The following is a 16,878-nucleotide window of genomic DNA, read 5'->3' as shown; positions in this document are numbered from 1 at the left end:
ATTTTAAAATTAAGATATACAACAGTTCATAAATAAATATTAGTTAAGCAAAAATTTTGCATAATAAAATTTTTAAAATATTTTTAATATGTGAGTGTGTTTAATGATAAACTTTTCATATATAAATAATTTGATGTTTGATTTATTCTTTTGAAAACATAAATAGCCACTTACCATACTGATTTGATTTAAACTAATAAGTCATATTTAAAAGATTATGTCCGCACACGCAGACAAAACACTTAATTTTATATATTAACCAAAGAACGGATGTCACATTTGTTTCAGAAAAAAGTCTTATCCTAGTCAAACGAACGTACTTCTTTCAGTACTGGTTATGTTTAAGTTCATAATTTAGATCGGATTTAAAGTACTTCCAAATTATTTTTTGAATAAAATTTTAATATTCTGAAATAGATCAAACTGATTCCCTTAAAAAAATGTAGAAAATATTTTGATTTCATTAGGTCGTATGAAGAAAGCATAACACTTTCATTAGGGTGGAAGTGAAAGTGTTCCTTAAACTGTCGTAAATTGTTAGTAAATATTTAAATGCAAATCTGAACGTTTTGAATTGCGACAATTTTGCTGGTTTCCAAAACCCAAAAATAAAATCCAAAATTTTTCATTTAAATGGGTATAGATATATATATATATATATATATATTAGAATGTAAAGCATATTGCCGAAAAGGAGAAAATATAAAAAATCACACATTAAAAACACCCATATAAGTATAAAATGTTGAACTATATAAATCATATTATTCGTAAATGATTAATCAAACTAGTTTGGGTTATAAAAATATTTTTATTCCTACCGCCTCTTGTCAAAATCTACAATTTTTAATCATCTAGATAAGAGATATTACATTTACGCAATGTAGATGTGTAGGAAATGTTAAGAGGATAGTTTTTTTGTTTTGATAAATATGTGAATTTATCATTAGAAATGAAGCTGATTTGTACCCAAAAAAAGTTATGTAGATAAGCCGATCGATTGGTGCCAAAAAAGATAAAAACATTAAAGGACTTTCATGTTGGGATATGAGATCAGTAGATCACCTACCACTACTAAAAATTGCTTCTTCTTTTTTTTTACGTCGAAAGGCCCACTACTAAAAAAAAAAAATTGCTATAGCTGGCTGCCTAGCTCCTTTCATAGTACACACGATTAAACATATAGAAAAATTTCAACTACAACCCCAATAAAAAATATTTGTTTTCACGTCAAAAAACTCATTTTGCAAGCGGTCATCGATCAGGATTAGGGACGGACCTAGAGTTTTATTTTTCATGGGCACTTAGTGTAATATATATCTAGTTAAGGGACATACAAATAAAATTTGGACTAATTGCTTAAGGAAAATTAAAAAAGAAGGTGGGGCATGTCCGCATGGGTCACACCTTTGTTCAACCTACTTACGCCCCTGATCAGCGATTAAGTAGTTTTTTTTTTTGAGAAAGGATTGATTAGTTTTTTGGGTCAACAAGAATTGTGTAACTTATTTGCTTATATAATTGTATACGTAATACGGAGGTGATATTATTATTAACCCATATGACCTGTTCAAATTTCATTCCCGTTAATGCGTGGCCACTTTTTCTTATTGCCAAAAGTATCCATGTTTCGTTAATTAATTACATCAGAAATTATTAAGGAACTATCAAGAATAATAACACACTTCCGTAAGTGTGGTAAGATTTTTTTCCTAGCCTTGATTCACAAAACGTTATCTACAGTCGAACAATATCATTGGACTATACCACTTCGTTTATTTCTCTTTTTGAAATAATATCTTTCTTTAGATAGAAAAAGAAAAAGAAATAATTTCTTTACAAAAAATATTTACTTCTATTAATCAACCCAATAATCAAAAATATAAATGTCGATTACAAGCTTAAATTGAATAACACAATACTAATTCAAACAATATTAGCATAAAAAGGAATATCATTCTGCATGTATATAATATGTTGGAAGATAATATTTGGTTAGTTATAAACATTGACGTTCGTAATAACTGCCAAAAAATCATTATCTGCTCATTGTAAAAAGTCATAACGATATGCAATAATGATGAATGCAGCCTCATCACCAAACTTTCGGTCTTTTTCATAACGACCGAACATTTTATTTGATTTTTATAATTGAATTTTAAGGTATGCGATTAGAAGTGGTCGTTCACACGGCTGCGCTACAAGTCCCACAAAGCCTATTCATCTCAATTCTTTTTTATTTTAACTCACCACAAGTCTTAACCTTTGAATTAGTCAAAAGTCTTCCCTGAGTTCTTAATAAATAATTACGGCTTACACTTGTTTGACTTTCTTTTGTATTCTTTGCGAAGAAATAACAGCGCATGTATATATGTATTTTGTTTTATTTTATTGCAACATGTGTGTATATATATAGACAGAACAGGAACAAAAGCCATATCACTTTCTTTCTCATTTTCCCCTAATAGAGATAAGACTTGTGAAACCCTAAAAGTTGATATACATATCAGAAACTTAAAGAGGTTTAGCTAGTGAAAGTAATTAATGGCAATAAAAGAGAGATCATTAGAGGAGACACCAACATGGGCTGTTGCTGTTGTTTGCTTCGTTATTCTTTTCATCTCCATCTTGATCGAATATTTCTTGCACTTTATTGGTCATGTACGTATATTTCTTCTTCTCTTTTCCGTCTTTTTATTGTCCAAATCTTCATTTTTTTTTCTTTTCTTCTCTTCTCCAGATTATAAGAAAATATACAATAATTTCATTATAGAAGGCCTCCAAAGCTTATTACATAATTCTTTTATCTTAGAAAATCAAAATTTAGTTGGACGTTGCTCGTATAATCTCAACTTTTTCTTTTATCATTGTAGTGGTTTAAGAAGAAGCATAAGAAAGCTTTGTGTGAAGCTCTTGAAAAGGTTAAAGCAGGCAAGTTTAGTTATTCTTCTATAAAGATTATTATAATGAATTCTGATATGTCATTTTATATCACAATCTGATCAATCTTTCCCTATTTGTTTTTCAAACTAACTTTTGTTTTTGGTTTGCGATGAAAATAGAACTGATGCTACTGGGATTCATATCTCTTCTACTTGTTGTGTTACAAACACCAGTCTCCGAAATTTGCATCCCAAATAGAGCTGCTGCGACTTGGCATCCTTGTAGTAGGGCACAAGAGCTGGCTAAATATGGTCAAGATTATATCGACGATGGTCGCAAAATTCTTGAAGACTATGACTCCAACGACTTTTATAGTCCTCGTCGAAGTTTAGCCACCAAGGGTTATGACAAATGCGCAGAAAAGGCATGTTTTAATTACTGATTACTTTGTATCTTTTTAACGTTTCCTCCTTTTATTTAACAACTACTATCGGAATCTTATTATTATTTTATTGGTTGTGAATTATTATTTTCAGGGGAAAGTAGCATTAGTATCCGCGTACGGTATCCACCAGCTGCATATATTCATCTTTGTGCTCGCTGTTTTTCATGTTCTCTACTGTATTACAACCTATGCTTTGGGGAAGACCAAGGTGCATGATCTTTTCATACATTTTCACAAGTGCATATAATGTACTTATGCGTTTAGTTTTGTGATATGTAAATATATGTAATATGCAGATGAAGAAATGGAAATCATGGGAGAAAGAGACCAAAACAATTGAATACCAATATGCCAATGGTATGTTAGCCATTAATTATCTCATCGCCATAGAGTTTCTTTTGGCAGTAATATCCAAAGGAAATAAAAGCAAAACTCAGTCTATAAAGAAAATGAATATTGGTCGGATAAAATATTTTCGTGGGTGCTTGACTTTGGCAACTTACATAATCAAGTTGGTTTATTTAATTGATAAGTTGTTTTTTATTGATTTAAATAACCGGACTTGTCAGTGGAATATTCCGATGACACAACTCCTTTTGTTTGACTCATGAATAAACAATTTAACGAAAGAAAGTACCCTCACTTTTTAAATTAACCATATATATGTGCACTGTCCTCTAGTATTTAACTGATTGATTAAATATTGTAGATCCAGAGAGGTTCAGGTTTGCAAGAGACACATCGTTTGGACGTAGACATTTGAATGTATGGAGCAAGTCTTCTGTTACCCTCTGGATGGTAAGTTTTCAATTTATATATTTTATTTTAAAAAGTTCTATATTATTTTTTGCATTTTAAATTTGGTTAACAATAATAACAAAACTTATGGATAAATGGGGGTATGCAGACTTGTTTCTTCAGACAGTTCTTTGGATCAGTGACAAAGGTCGATTATCTTACACTAAGACATGGGTTTATCATGGTAAATAATATTACTAATTACTATATATATTATATATTGTTTAATTCCATAATCGAATTTTTAATTGAAAAAACTATATTAATCGAGTAAGGGATGATTGGTGCAGGCACATTTGCCAGCAGGAAGTGAAGCTCGTTTCGATTTCCAAAAATACATTCAAAGATCTTTGGAAGAAGATTTCAAGGTTGTTGTCGGTATAAGGTCAGTTTCTTTATATAAATTCATTATTATTTTTTTCAATAATCTAGTTTTCCATAATATTATAAATATCTGATTAAATTACTTGTTAACAACATCTTTGTGTGTGAATGAAAATGCAGCCCACTGATATGGTGCATCGCTGTCTTGTTCATATTGACTAATACACATGGTTGGTCCTAAATCTTTATCATTTCATTGAAATCACACAAATTATATGTCGACGAAAATGACATATATTAACTTTCATTTCTTTTTGGAAATTATAATAGGATGGGCTTCCTATCTTTGGCTGCCTTTCATCCCTTTGCTTGTAAGTAATTATATACACATTACTTCAAATTCAAAATTTTGAACTGGTGTATTATGCTCAGTTGGTTTTGTTTGGCAGTTGTGGTTGTGAACATATATTAATGATATTGATTAAATGGTTGGTATGTTTAATGAATTGAAGGTGATATTAGTAGTAGGAGCAAAACTTCAAGTAATAATATCAAAATTAGGACTAAGGATTCAAGATAAAGGAGATGTGGTTAAAGGAGCTCCGGTGGTTGAACCGGGTGATGATCTCTTTTGGTTTGGTCGTCCTCGTTTCATTCTCTTCCTCATTCACTTGGTTCTTTTCACGGTATAATTGGTTTACCCATATGTATTTCCTCTTTTTTTTTAAGTTTTAATTATAATTTTCCTAAAAACAATTGTTTAACGTATTTTTTACAGAATGCATTTCAACTTGCTTTCTTCGTTTGGAGCACTGTGAGAAAAAATCCATCTCTTTTCAAATAACCAAATAAAATTCATCTTAAAAAGGTGTTTTCATTAAATTAATTGATGACGGTTTTGTTATTAATTTTGCAGTACGAGTTCACACTTAAAAATTGCTTCCACCACAAAACGGAAGATATTACAATCAGGATCGTCATGGGGTCTGTTAACTTCCACAACTAGCTATTTATAATATATACAGAACTAATATATAATAAGTATGTTTTGTACCTTTACACTAAACTTTTCTTGTTGCATACGACAGGGTGTTAATACAAGTTCTATGCAGCTACATCACTCTACCTCTCTATGCTCTCGTGACTCAGGTATAGTCTAAGTTTCTAAACGTTTTGTTTGATACAGTTATGTACAACATAAATTGCTAAACGTGACTCAGATAGCTAAATTGCTAAACGTAGTGTTTGATACATGTCATGTACAATATAGTATGCACATATTCATATGATTGCTTCTTCTCATAAAAACTAACTTTTAGCAATGAGTGGTTAAACTCAATCTAATATATATATAAGATCATTAGGTCATAACTTATTTTCAGTGTGGCCTTTCTGATCTGCCATTTGAAATTTTGAATTTTGATATAATGTCAACATTTTAGACTTTTTCTTACTCCAAATTATTGTCGATAATAGATTGATACTTGTTCAATTCTCATATATATTTAATTATTACATATCAACTTGATATACGATTCTCTAACGCTAAACCGTGATTACAGATGGGAACTTCAATGAGGCCGACTATTTTCAACGACAGGGTAGCCAATGCATTGAAAAAATGGCACAACACGGCCAAGAAACATACCAAACATGGACATTCTGGGTCCAACACACCTAGCCGCCCTACCACGCCAACACATGGCATGTCACCAGTGCATCTCCTTCACAACTACCATAACCGCAGCCTTGACCAGCAAACTAGCTTCACTGCCTCTCCTTCTCCTCCTAGATTCTCTGATTACGGCGGCCAAGGCCATCAGCGTTTCTTCGATCCTGAATCCCAGAGTGTCTCTTGCCAACATGAGATCACAGATTCCGAAAACACCAATAGTCAGCATCCACATGCTGACACCACAAGTCCTGTTAGAGAAGAGAGAGAGATTACTGAGCATGTCAGGGTTGATCTGCCGGAGTTTACTTTCAAGAAATGATATGAGTTATATACTTTACTTGCTGTTTACTCTTTGTAAATGATTTAAAGTTTCGAATGGCATCTTCTCTCTCTAAATGGCCCAATATTAACTAATACTAGTATCTACATAAAAGATATGCACATCTTAAGCCCATCATGTCTTTGTATAGAGGCAAGCAAATGTCTTTTAGGGGGTGTTAGTGGGACTTAGATTTCTATAGAGTTTGTTGATTTTAAAAGTTGAGAGATTTATTAAATTTGGAAAGAGATGTAGAGAATTTTGTATATTGTGAAAATCTATGAAAATAAAGTAATGTAATGATTCTAAGAATTCAAGGTAAACATGTAGTATTCTCAAAATCTTAATTTGTGAGTTAAAATGATAAGAATTCAACTCCCAATAACACTTACTTTAATAGATTTGTAGAATCATTAAAATCTAAACTTTTTGAATAACAAATGATTTTGTATAGAGTTATAGAATCATCAAACCAATAACAATAGATTTTAATGAGAATATGAGAATCTATAAACCAATAACACTAGACTTAGAAATTCTAAGACTCATTATAAATCTCATCCCCACTAACACCCCCTTATAGTTTTCTGTAAAATTATCGCATATCATATTACATCACATAGATCGCTAACGGCCTAACTATATTCGAATTAATAACGGTTGGAATTAACTATTGTTAAAATGCTGAGCGTGTCTCTCGGTTGTTGAAAATTCTTTGCTGGCCTACTTTGACTGACATATCAGACAACTATACATTCATCATTCCCTAATGTCCAATCACAAGCGAAACAAAGACTAGTGTGGTCCATCTTCTTTAGTAATTACCCGCGCTACGCCGCGGAATTTTGTTTTACGTTAATTTTTTATTAAAATATGTTTAGTTTGGTATAAAATTTGATCACATATATAAAACCAAGATGTAAATGGAAAGTAAATATGTGTTCTATGATTTTATGTATGGATTCACTCTCATAAGGTGAATGCTTAAGATGGAAATTGAGTTCATAGATAGATAGATTTATTGAGTTCATAGATCAAGCTAAAACTCATTAACTCAATAGTATCCATGGTAAACTCAACCCAGAGCCGATCCTACTAATTAATGGGCTGGAAGCAAATCTAAAAAATGTGGCCTATTTATATTTAGTTTTATAAGAAGAAAAAGGAAATTTAAATAATATCAATATGTTATGTCGAACTCCTTACCTCCTCTGCACTAAAAATATGTTTTACCAGTTGACCTATTGAATTATTTATGTAATTTTGTGGCCGGTATTATTGATAATTTAGTGGCGGCCGGAAGCACCAGCTTCTCCCGTTTCTGTCCAAGGCCGCCTCTGACTCAACCTAAACGGACGTAATATATTATTTTCGTCATGTTTATAATATTAAGTTTTAGAAATAAGAGAAGGACTCAACAGTTTTTTGGTATACTTTATGTTTACAGTTTTGTTTATGATGATTATTTTTTTAAATCATCATTCCCTGAATTTAGTCATGATTTATAAAAAAAAAATTCTTTTATGTTATTCATCAATAAATCGCCGTGGTAATATAAACCACGTAATTTCTAATAGCAAAGTTTCTATGGCCTTAACCAATTTGCACTTTGATATGTTCTAACTACAGGTTTCTTGCTTAAACGTACAATCGTTCTTTGATATGTTTTAATAGCAAAGTTTTTTGGCCTTAACCAATTCGTACTCGATTTAAAAGACAAGCATAACCGGTTAATATCAGATTAAAATCGTTCTCTCCGGATCCAATCGTAGCATACTAATATCACCGATTACCAGGACTGTCAAAACATTCTTAAACCGGAATTAGATTCGAACCGAACTCATATCCGAGAACTGCTAGAATCCTAGAAGTCCAAACAAATGCTGGAGAAGAACTCGACGCCGACGAGCCCGGAGAGTCTGAAGAAGAACTCGACGCAGACGAGCTCAAAGAGTTTTTGGAGATGCGGATCCCCTTCTGTTTGAGCTAGATCCTCGTGATGCGGCTGCTAAAAAAAAAGCATTACCACAGGAGTTGAGAAGCCGTATCTTTCCATAAGCATATTGTTGTTCTGGCCTGGCATGTAGTTAATGGTCATCTGCGAAAAAAAACATTAAATTTAAAATCTTTCAATAGATAAAGCAGTTAAGTGAAGGCTGACATGCTTATTGGAACATTTTGAGTCCCTTACTTACCTCTTCGCCTTTCTTAATTGCCTGACCAGCATTTGACATAACCTCAAGGATACGATCTTTGGGACGCCAATGTAGGAAACAGTTCGGTTCAAATGAATGGTTCAGCATGTCTGCAGAGAAGATGATTAAACCCGCTTAGAACTGTAAGATTGTAACACTTAATAAAAATAACCAACACTTACCAGCATAAGGAATCATCATGTTCAAGTCTTGAACCAACGCACCGACCCTAGTTTTCATACTAATGCATCTTGTCTGCGCGATACTAACCGTCCATATAAATCTTTCAGCATCTTCAGCAAGCCTTTTGATCTTGAGAGGAACACCTGAATGCTGTTTTTGAAATATATTTTTTGTCAATGAACAAAACATAAAACAGACATAACCACAATTGTCTAAGATATGTTTTACCCAATTATTTTCCCAAAATTCAAGGACTCGTTTCTGTTGTTGTCTAATAGTTGAAACAGGATGAGGATCTTGTAGCTCCGCAAGGTCTTCCTATAGCAAACAAGAAAAACACACAGAATTAATATATCACCAATGCATACAACAATGATAAGACTCAATCAAACCTCAGTAGCTAGAAGCAAGCTGCTACACTCATCAGCAGCAGGCAGAAAATCTCCATAGAGTTTCCAGAAATGATCTTCGCGATCAAAAGAGAATAGCAAAAGACACGCTAACCTGAGATCCCAATCTTTCTGTAAACAAAAAAAAAAGTATGCAACATTGTAAACAAGGAGAAGACTTTGAGAAAAAAGATGACAACTTTTAGAGTAGTTATTACCTCAGGATCAGTTGAGTTGATGATATCGAAAATGGGATGACCAATAGGAACAATGTCAGGGAAAAACATCCCTGTCGGATTGTTATCATCAATTCATGAGGAATCTCCATTATCACCTGACACAAGAAGAAACATTTGAAAAATGCAAGAACTTGTGAACTTTAAAGGATACTAAGAAGACAGACTCTAGCACGACGGCGAGGTTCAATATCTTTAGAAGCATAGACACCATTACCATCAGGGCCTTCCTTAAGCTCTCACTCTTCGAACATATCCAATCTTGTAGAAATCCGGATCTGCTGGCTCCAGCTAAGTCAAAACAAGCTCTAAAGTTACAAACTTTTCGAACGAACCTTAAGATACTGTTTCATCCTTTACCTCAGACAAGGAGGATTCTTCAGAAGCAGGGACTGAAACAGAGGGAAAGGTTGTGTCTCGAGAGAAGCAACTTAGATGGGTTTTACTATATTGTTTTGTCTCTCTCTTAAGAAACTGCTTCTGGGTCTTGGTGCTGACACAGTTCCGCTGCAGAAACCCTTTTGTCCGGACGGAAAATTATGAGGTACTTAGACAATTGTAGAATAGGGACACGAACAGAGTACATAGAGAGAGAGAATAAAGAACCTGAGGTTTGGAGATGAAGGCGTTGATCAGAGATGAGTGAGGGGGAGGAGGAAGAGATGAGATCTGAAGAGGAGGAGGAGAAAGATATGAGAACTGAAGCCTCCACGGCTCAAAAGAAAGATACTTGTGGCTCCACCAGTCCATGTTTGAGGGAGAAATCGAGTAAGGAGAGGAGGAGGAGTCGGAGATGAGATCTGTAGACTCCACGACTCAAAAGAACTGACTTGTTCATCCAAGCCTCAAATGAACCCATGTGTATTATCAAAATGATTAGATTGGTTCCTCAACTTTTTTCATTTGATGACATGTCAATTATGCTCAGGAGAGAACCAAACCTAATTATTGTGTTGATTACAAATATTTGTTCATAATTAATAAAATTGATTCCCAGAGAAAAAAATAAAAAATATTTATCTCTCTATTTCCTTTTTGTTTTCATAATTACTTTATTTTTTAGATGAAATTTTAAATTTATTCATTCCTACAGAAAATTAACATTTATAGAAAGAATGGTGTGACTATTTTACTCTATTAGAGCATTTCCAATGGAAAACAAAAAAAATTTCTATAATTTACACAAAAATATAGTACATTTATTATAGAGTTGAATTTTTTCTAATAGTTCACTCTATAATAAATTTATTATATAATAGAGTGAACTATAGAGTAATATTGTTTTTTCACTCTATATTTAGAGTAAAAAACAATATTACTCTATATTTCACTATATTATAGAGTAATTTTATTATAAATTAACTCTATTATAAAGTGAATATTTGAGCAAATTTAATTTTATAATAGAATTATTCTATTTTAGAATAAAATATAAAGTAATTTTTTTGTGTACTATTGGAGATAGTCTTAGGCTATGATCGGTAAAGAAAAAGACTAAAAAAGGGTGCCAAAACTAAAATGTGTGAAAAAACCACTGTTGTAAGAGACCTGCATATTTGTGGCCGGGCTTGTACTTGAGTGATGAGATTCGATTTCGCATGGCCTTGTCGATTACAGTGCACATAGAATTTGTTGTCATACAACTTGTATGGTTTTCATAATTACTTTACCACCCAAGATTCATTAAGATGGATAGATGTTCAATGAAGTGGTATGATTTTTCTACAAGTCTATATAAAGTATATTTTGAGAGTAGAAAGAGTATAATTGCTCGTTTTTATTTTCTTTGCACTTCTATATATGACATATATATGCTTATTGATACATATATACGCTGTTATATTAAGAAGAGAAAATTTTCTTTACAAAAAGAAAAAAGTTCAGGCTATATACATAATACATTGTAATGTGATTGTGTCATACAGTCTCACACGTGGTTGGATGTATGCTTGGAATAGTCACAGCCGCTGCAGGCTAAACTTTTCCTAGGGGTTCTTTCTCCTAGTATTTAATAACTAGATTTCTGTTTTAATATGCATTTCCTATTTCTCAGATGTAATATAAATTAATTAATTAATTAGAACATCTCTAAACCTACCGTAAAATTTAATGCAAAATAGAGTGGAAAATACAGTCATGAACAAATAAAAAAATGATTACTGAGTTGTTGGAGATGATCTCATCATACTATATAAAAAAAAGCTAAATTATAGCTTTTCTAGAGATGCCACATGAGCAAAATAATCCTCACCTATCAAACTGCCATGTCATTTGGAAAAAACTATTGCCCATGTTCCTTGATTTATATCACGTAACATCACTGAATATCCCACTCTGACCAGTCCGAACGCTATAAAACCAAAGAAAAATATATAATAGGCTGCAAAAATATTTGCCGGTGGGCCAAGTAAAGAAAAATCTCGCAGCCCAAAAATATTCTCATCCAAAAAGAATTAGAAATAGATGTCATTTGGAAAATAATTACCTAACACACGACTTTTGATATTTCTAGAAATTTTAAATTTGTAACTGCTAATTTATTAATAGAATCATATATCTATATTGAATTATGTTCTATTTTAAATCATTAGACTTTAAGAGTAAATAAATTATTAATTTATAATATATATTAGTTCATAACTTTATATTATAGCTATAAATAAAGAGAAAATAACCGGAGAGGGTGAAGAAGCTCATGTAAAATTATGTAATTAAAATGGTAAAATAGTGAGTATGATGAGGTGAATCTAAGAAAATTTGCTGTACAAATTATGGTGCTTTCTTCGTCCACTATAATGATTTAAAATAAAATATATATTCACATAAATAAGTCAATATTTGTTTTTTTTTTTTTTGGTAAGATGTTAAGATTATCATTTTCTGAAAGGTTACACTGTTGATTTTAAACAACTTATTACAGCAAGGAAACAAAAACAACCAACAACAACTCAAGTTAAAAAAGCATTAAGGAGGTCTTATACAAGAAAGATAAAAAAAAAGTAGAGAAGAGGAGAAAGAAGAACTTGCCGGGTAAGAGAGGAGACGGTCACACATCATCATACAGTCGAGAGAGGCAAGGATGACTGATGAAGGTGAGGAGACAGCTGTGAACACACGAGCATTACGCTCTTTCCACAGCAGGTAGATGGTTGACTGAAAGTAGAGCTTGATGACTGGAGTAGCATGCGCATCTGCGTTGACGCAAGGTTGATTGATCCAGGCTGCAATAGAGTGTAGATCTGCCGGAGGAGAAATCCAAACTTCAGCAGCAAAAGGCTCCCATATCAAGCGAGAGAAGGAGCACTCAAAGAAGAGATGATGGTGAGTCTCTATTTCCAGATTACAAAGGACGCACGTTCCTGAGACATTTAACCCCCAACACCTCAAGCGATCCTTGGTTGGCAGTCTTCTCCGCAAAGCCAGCCATGATATAAACGCATTACGTGGAATATGTTCCTTGAACCAAATAGTCTTGTGCTAATATTTGTTGTTGATAGTGTTTATATTCTTTTCTGACATTAGTATCCATATTTTTTAGTAAGCTGATCCAAAGAGATTAGTTTGTGGAGCTAACCAAACGAGGATTATAGTGTTTACTTTGAAAAAAGTAATAGGTTGAATGATAGATGGCGTGCGTGCTTTTTCACATGGACATCTGCACATATATTAAATTTGTAAGATTTGAATCATAGAGAAATATAGTGTAGATGTGAATCTTATATGAATAGAGTTCTACATATTGCTTATAGCAGTGTAATAAACTCCGTGTGTAAAGGAGAAAAAATGTTATATAAGTGAAAACAAAAATTATGATTTTTTTTTCTTGTGCCTATAGGCTCTTCGCAATTTGAAGAAGAAAAAACATATTATGTGAAAATCTTTGGCTCGGTCAAATTTTATCCAGTTGTTTATAAAAATATTGTTATATGATTCATGTAATTTTTCAGTATTGATTTAAAAGCCCAAAAAACCCATCTATACTGACTTTTTGATATATTTTTTTGTGATTTGAATTTAAAAAGAGATAAAACTTTTGATAAGTTATGTAAACTCAGAACAAGTATTGAGCTTTAGAAAGCATTTACATGTTTCAAACTTATAATATAAACATATATAATGTTTAAAATTATGCTTATAAAATCTGTGTAAAATGTGCGTGAATATGTTTCTCTTCTTTAATGTGTTAATCGTACTATATATAACATTATTTTAAAATTTCAAAATTTTTATGTCACATACAAAAAATCATCAATAAAAAATATAATTCTCCATCTACAACAAGGTGAAAAATTATAAACATATAAATGTAAATTAAGAAAAACTAACATTGGAAAAACAAGAAGTTAATGTAAAAGAAAAAACCGAAAAATAATATTATAAATAAAATAAATTTATAAGACACAATCCGCGTGAAGCGCAGAAAAAATTTCTAGTAGATATAATAGTAGTTGAATATATCACTGATCACGACAAACAACTTGAGTTAACTAATGAAGCCCCTTCATGTTTGTATTGTAGTACTATTTTTCATTAATTCAATTCTCTAAAAGTCTCTTTTCTCTTACAACTAATCAAAGTCATTTTGTAATTAATAAGATCTTTTTTTTTTGGTCAAGTAATTAATAAGATCTTTAAAAGATAAACGGTACCTGCGCCTCTCACGCCTGTCACGCCTGGCAACGGCGCCAATTTGATGATAGGAGTTTCAAGGCTCCTAATCAAATGTTGTAGTATAAAGGATGTTAAACCAGTTCTAAGTGATTTTAAAGCAAAGGGAATGCAAGACCATGCTTAATATAAGTGCTACCAGTTTTTGAGATGTTTTTAAACTAGATTACTACCTAAAATGCAATAAAGGACAAAGCTTTCTTTCTTATAAGAAGGGAGAACTCATGGGCTATGGGAATTGATCTTGGGTGATCAAGATTCAACCTAAAGGTGTCAACTTTGAACCAATCTATATCTACCTTAGGCCTAGACACAATCCTAAGCAAACTCTATCCCTAGATGAATGCTCATTTACCTAGATAACTCAAGCATCAAATCCCTTTGGTTGAATGTTATCTAAGTAATCATTAATCTCAAGTCTACTAGCCATCTTAACACCTTTAACAACAAATCCCTTTGGTAAAGGATGTTAAAAGCTTAGGATAGTTGGTTCAGGCATTTCATCAAACACCTTCCGGGTATGAAATGCCTAGAGCTCAACTTTAGAGAGGCCAACTCTAAAGTTGCATTAAAAGCCCTCTACTAGCAAGGAATAAGATGGATCTATACCTAAACACCTTAGATCTAGATTAATCACCCTTAATCTCCCTAACCCATGAATCCAAAGATGACTACTCACTACTTTCCATGATGAGCCCAAGAATCAAAGATGATTTGGTGCTAATCATGATTAGTGATCAAGATAATCAAGCAATCACAAGAGAGAAATGATCAAGATAGGATCTTTCACCTAAAAGTTCTTTTGTGATTAGATAGAAAACAAGATAAGATCCTACAATTAGGTCTGAAGGACCTTTACAGTAGCTTAAAGTCGAACCTGGTTTAACCCAACAAACATGGGTTAACCAAAACACAAATTGGTAATTATCTGGTCAAACACGGAAAATGTTGACTTTCTTGACTCGCAGCGGCCACGTGAAACCGCTCCGCCTAGCCGCTGGGACACTCGCAGCGGCTTCCTTGCTTCGTCATCACACCGCTGCGATAAGTACGAACGCGGCAGGGAACGGGGTATTTTCCCAGCGGTCTCGTCACACCGCTGCGTCAGGCCGCTCCCGCACTTGGTCTCCATTTCTTGAGTCTTCATCTCTCGTGCGTCTCCAGCGGCTTCAGTACACCGCTGCGACAAGTACGAACGCTACTGGGGATGAGGTATTTTCATAGCGGCTTCGGTTAACCGCTGCGTTAGGCCGCTCCCACACTTGGTCTCCGTTTCTCAACGCTTGCAGCGGCTTTTTGAGGGGCTAAAGGCCGCTGGGACGTCACAAGGCCGCTGGGACAGTTGACCTCTGCGTCTCTTCTCCGAGAATCACCAATTTTGCCTCCAAATCATCTCTAGATACTCCAAAGTCACCATGTAAAATCTCCATCACCTGATAAGGAAATATGTAATGCAATGCAACCTAAACATATCTAAATGCTATCCTAAATGATCAACATGTGCAAAAATGAATGGTTAAAACAATGCAAATTGAGAAGATATCAAACACGTCTGTGTGCTGTCTCAATTTCTATTCCCACTCGCCCCAATCTCTGAAATCGCAGAGGTTGCTCATCTCTCTGGTTGTGCAGGTTGAGAATGGGAAGAAGACATTGATACTTCATAGAACAAAGACGAGTGCTACAGTTAGCTCTGTGTTGATGGAGCTGAAACCTCTTTGGGGTTCTTCTCTCTCAATCAACTGCAATCCACCTGTGTTAGTTGACATTTTAATTTTTAAATCTGAAGTTTGATGAAAGAATATTTGATAATGGCAACTTCCTCTATAATGTACGCATGTATTTAATTGTTTGGTTGTTACAATTTCAGGGAAAGATGAATTTGGTGCCCACCATTTAGGCCAAGAGAGAAGCAGAGGTTGTTCCAGAGCATCCAGAGGCACACTTACTTGAAAGGACCAATGGACAAGGTCACCTCCGTTGCCATTCCTCTTGCCTTGGCTGCATCTCCTTTCTACATGATTGTAAGTTTATATCTGTTCCATTTCCTTGTTTGTTGTTTCTACTTCTCTCCATTCCCCTCTTGTATAGATTTTCTTGTAAATAGGCTGTAAAGGTTGAAGTCTTTGTGGTATAACAACAAAAAAACACTATTGTTCTGAGTCAGGTTTCAAATTGCAGGCCAATTGCTCTCTGTGTATTGCATATCTATAAACATCTACATGCTTGTATCCAATCTTCATGAAGCATATACATGTTTGAGCAATGTTTTTTTTCCTAAGAACCTCTAAATAAGAATTCCCATTGGAGTACAAAATCAAAGTATTTCTTAACTAAACTTCTTAACACACATTTATTATTAAAAAAGTGAAGAGTTCCATTAGGGATGCTAGGGATAATCATACTCTAATAATTGTATCTACAAACGAAAGAATTTTTTTATTATTGTTCGGCGGCTGCCTCTGTGTTGTTCTATGCTAATTACTCATGGCGTCATGGCAGACGCATAGACTAGCCGCGTGCCACACGCTTGTTCTTAGGATAAAAATCCTATATATATTATGAACCTAAAATGATACTATGACCTAGCATTCGAAGTAAAAAAAAATGTTTTAATTTAATACATACGTTGCGTTTAATTTTCTTTAACTATGTTGTTTATACCAGCATGTAACCTGTATTGAATAGCCTAAGCCAATAGATATAAGCGTAGGAGATGGTGAGTCTGTCAAATAGTCAGACCACTTCAGTAGAATATAAAAC

At 33.4% G+C, this 16,878-nt stretch overlaps 1 protein-coding gene and 1 pseudogene across 1 annotated transcript; one reads left to right on the top strand and one right to left on the bottom strand.

Moving 5' to 3' along the window:
- The first annotated feature begins 2,017 nt into the window (after positions 1–2,017).
- Positions 2,018–7,024, top strand: LOC106447697 (MLO-like protein 12). Its single transcript, XM_013889683.3, has 15 exons — positions 2,018–2,661; positions 2,874–2,931; positions 3,063–3,307; positions 3,420–3,536; positions 3,625–3,685; positions 4,038–4,126; positions 4,236–4,310; positions 4,417–4,511; positions 4,631–4,680; positions 4,781–4,821; positions 4,963–5,136; positions 5,229–5,264; positions 5,367–5,434; positions 5,539–5,599; positions 6,013–7,024. The coding sequence occupies exons 1-15, from the start codon at positions 2,545–2,547 to the stop codon at positions 6,442–6,444; spliced, it is 1,719 nt and encodes a 572-aa protein (XP_013745137.1). The 5' UTR covers positions 2,018–2,544; the 3' UTR covers positions 6,445–7,024.
- Positions 7,025–8,152: 1,128 nt separating this feature from the next.
- Positions 8,153–10,342, bottom strand: LOC106447696 (annotated as a pseudogene).
- Positions 10,343–16,878: the final 6,536 nt, after the last annotated feature.

Source organism: Brassica napus, chromosome A4 (assembly GCF_020379485.1).
Source record: "Brassica napus cultivar Da-Ae chromosome A4, Da-Ae, whole genome shotgun sequence".
In the NCBI taxonomy this organism is placed as follows: Eukaryota; Viridiplantae; Streptophyta; class Magnoliopsida; order Brassicales; family Brassicaceae; genus Brassica; species Brassica napus.
This window is presented reverse-complemented; position numbering and strand designations above follow the sequence as displayed.

What these genes read in the sequence shown, in the direction of transcription:
- LOC106447697 (XM_013889683.3), top strand. Translation starts at nt 2,545, where the DNA reads ATGGCAATAAAAGAGAGATCATTAGAGGAGACACCAACATGGGCTGTT. An exon ending in TGCCTTTCATCCCTTTGCTT is followed by an intron (nt 4,822 to 4,962) that starts GTAAGTAATTAT and finishes AATGAATTGAAG; the next exon opens with GTGATATTAGTAGTAGGAGC. An exon ending in TTCACTTGGTTCTTTTCACG is followed by an intron (nt 5,137 to 5,228) that starts GTATAATTGGTT and finishes TATTTTTTACAG; the next exon opens with AATGCATTTCAACTTGCTTT.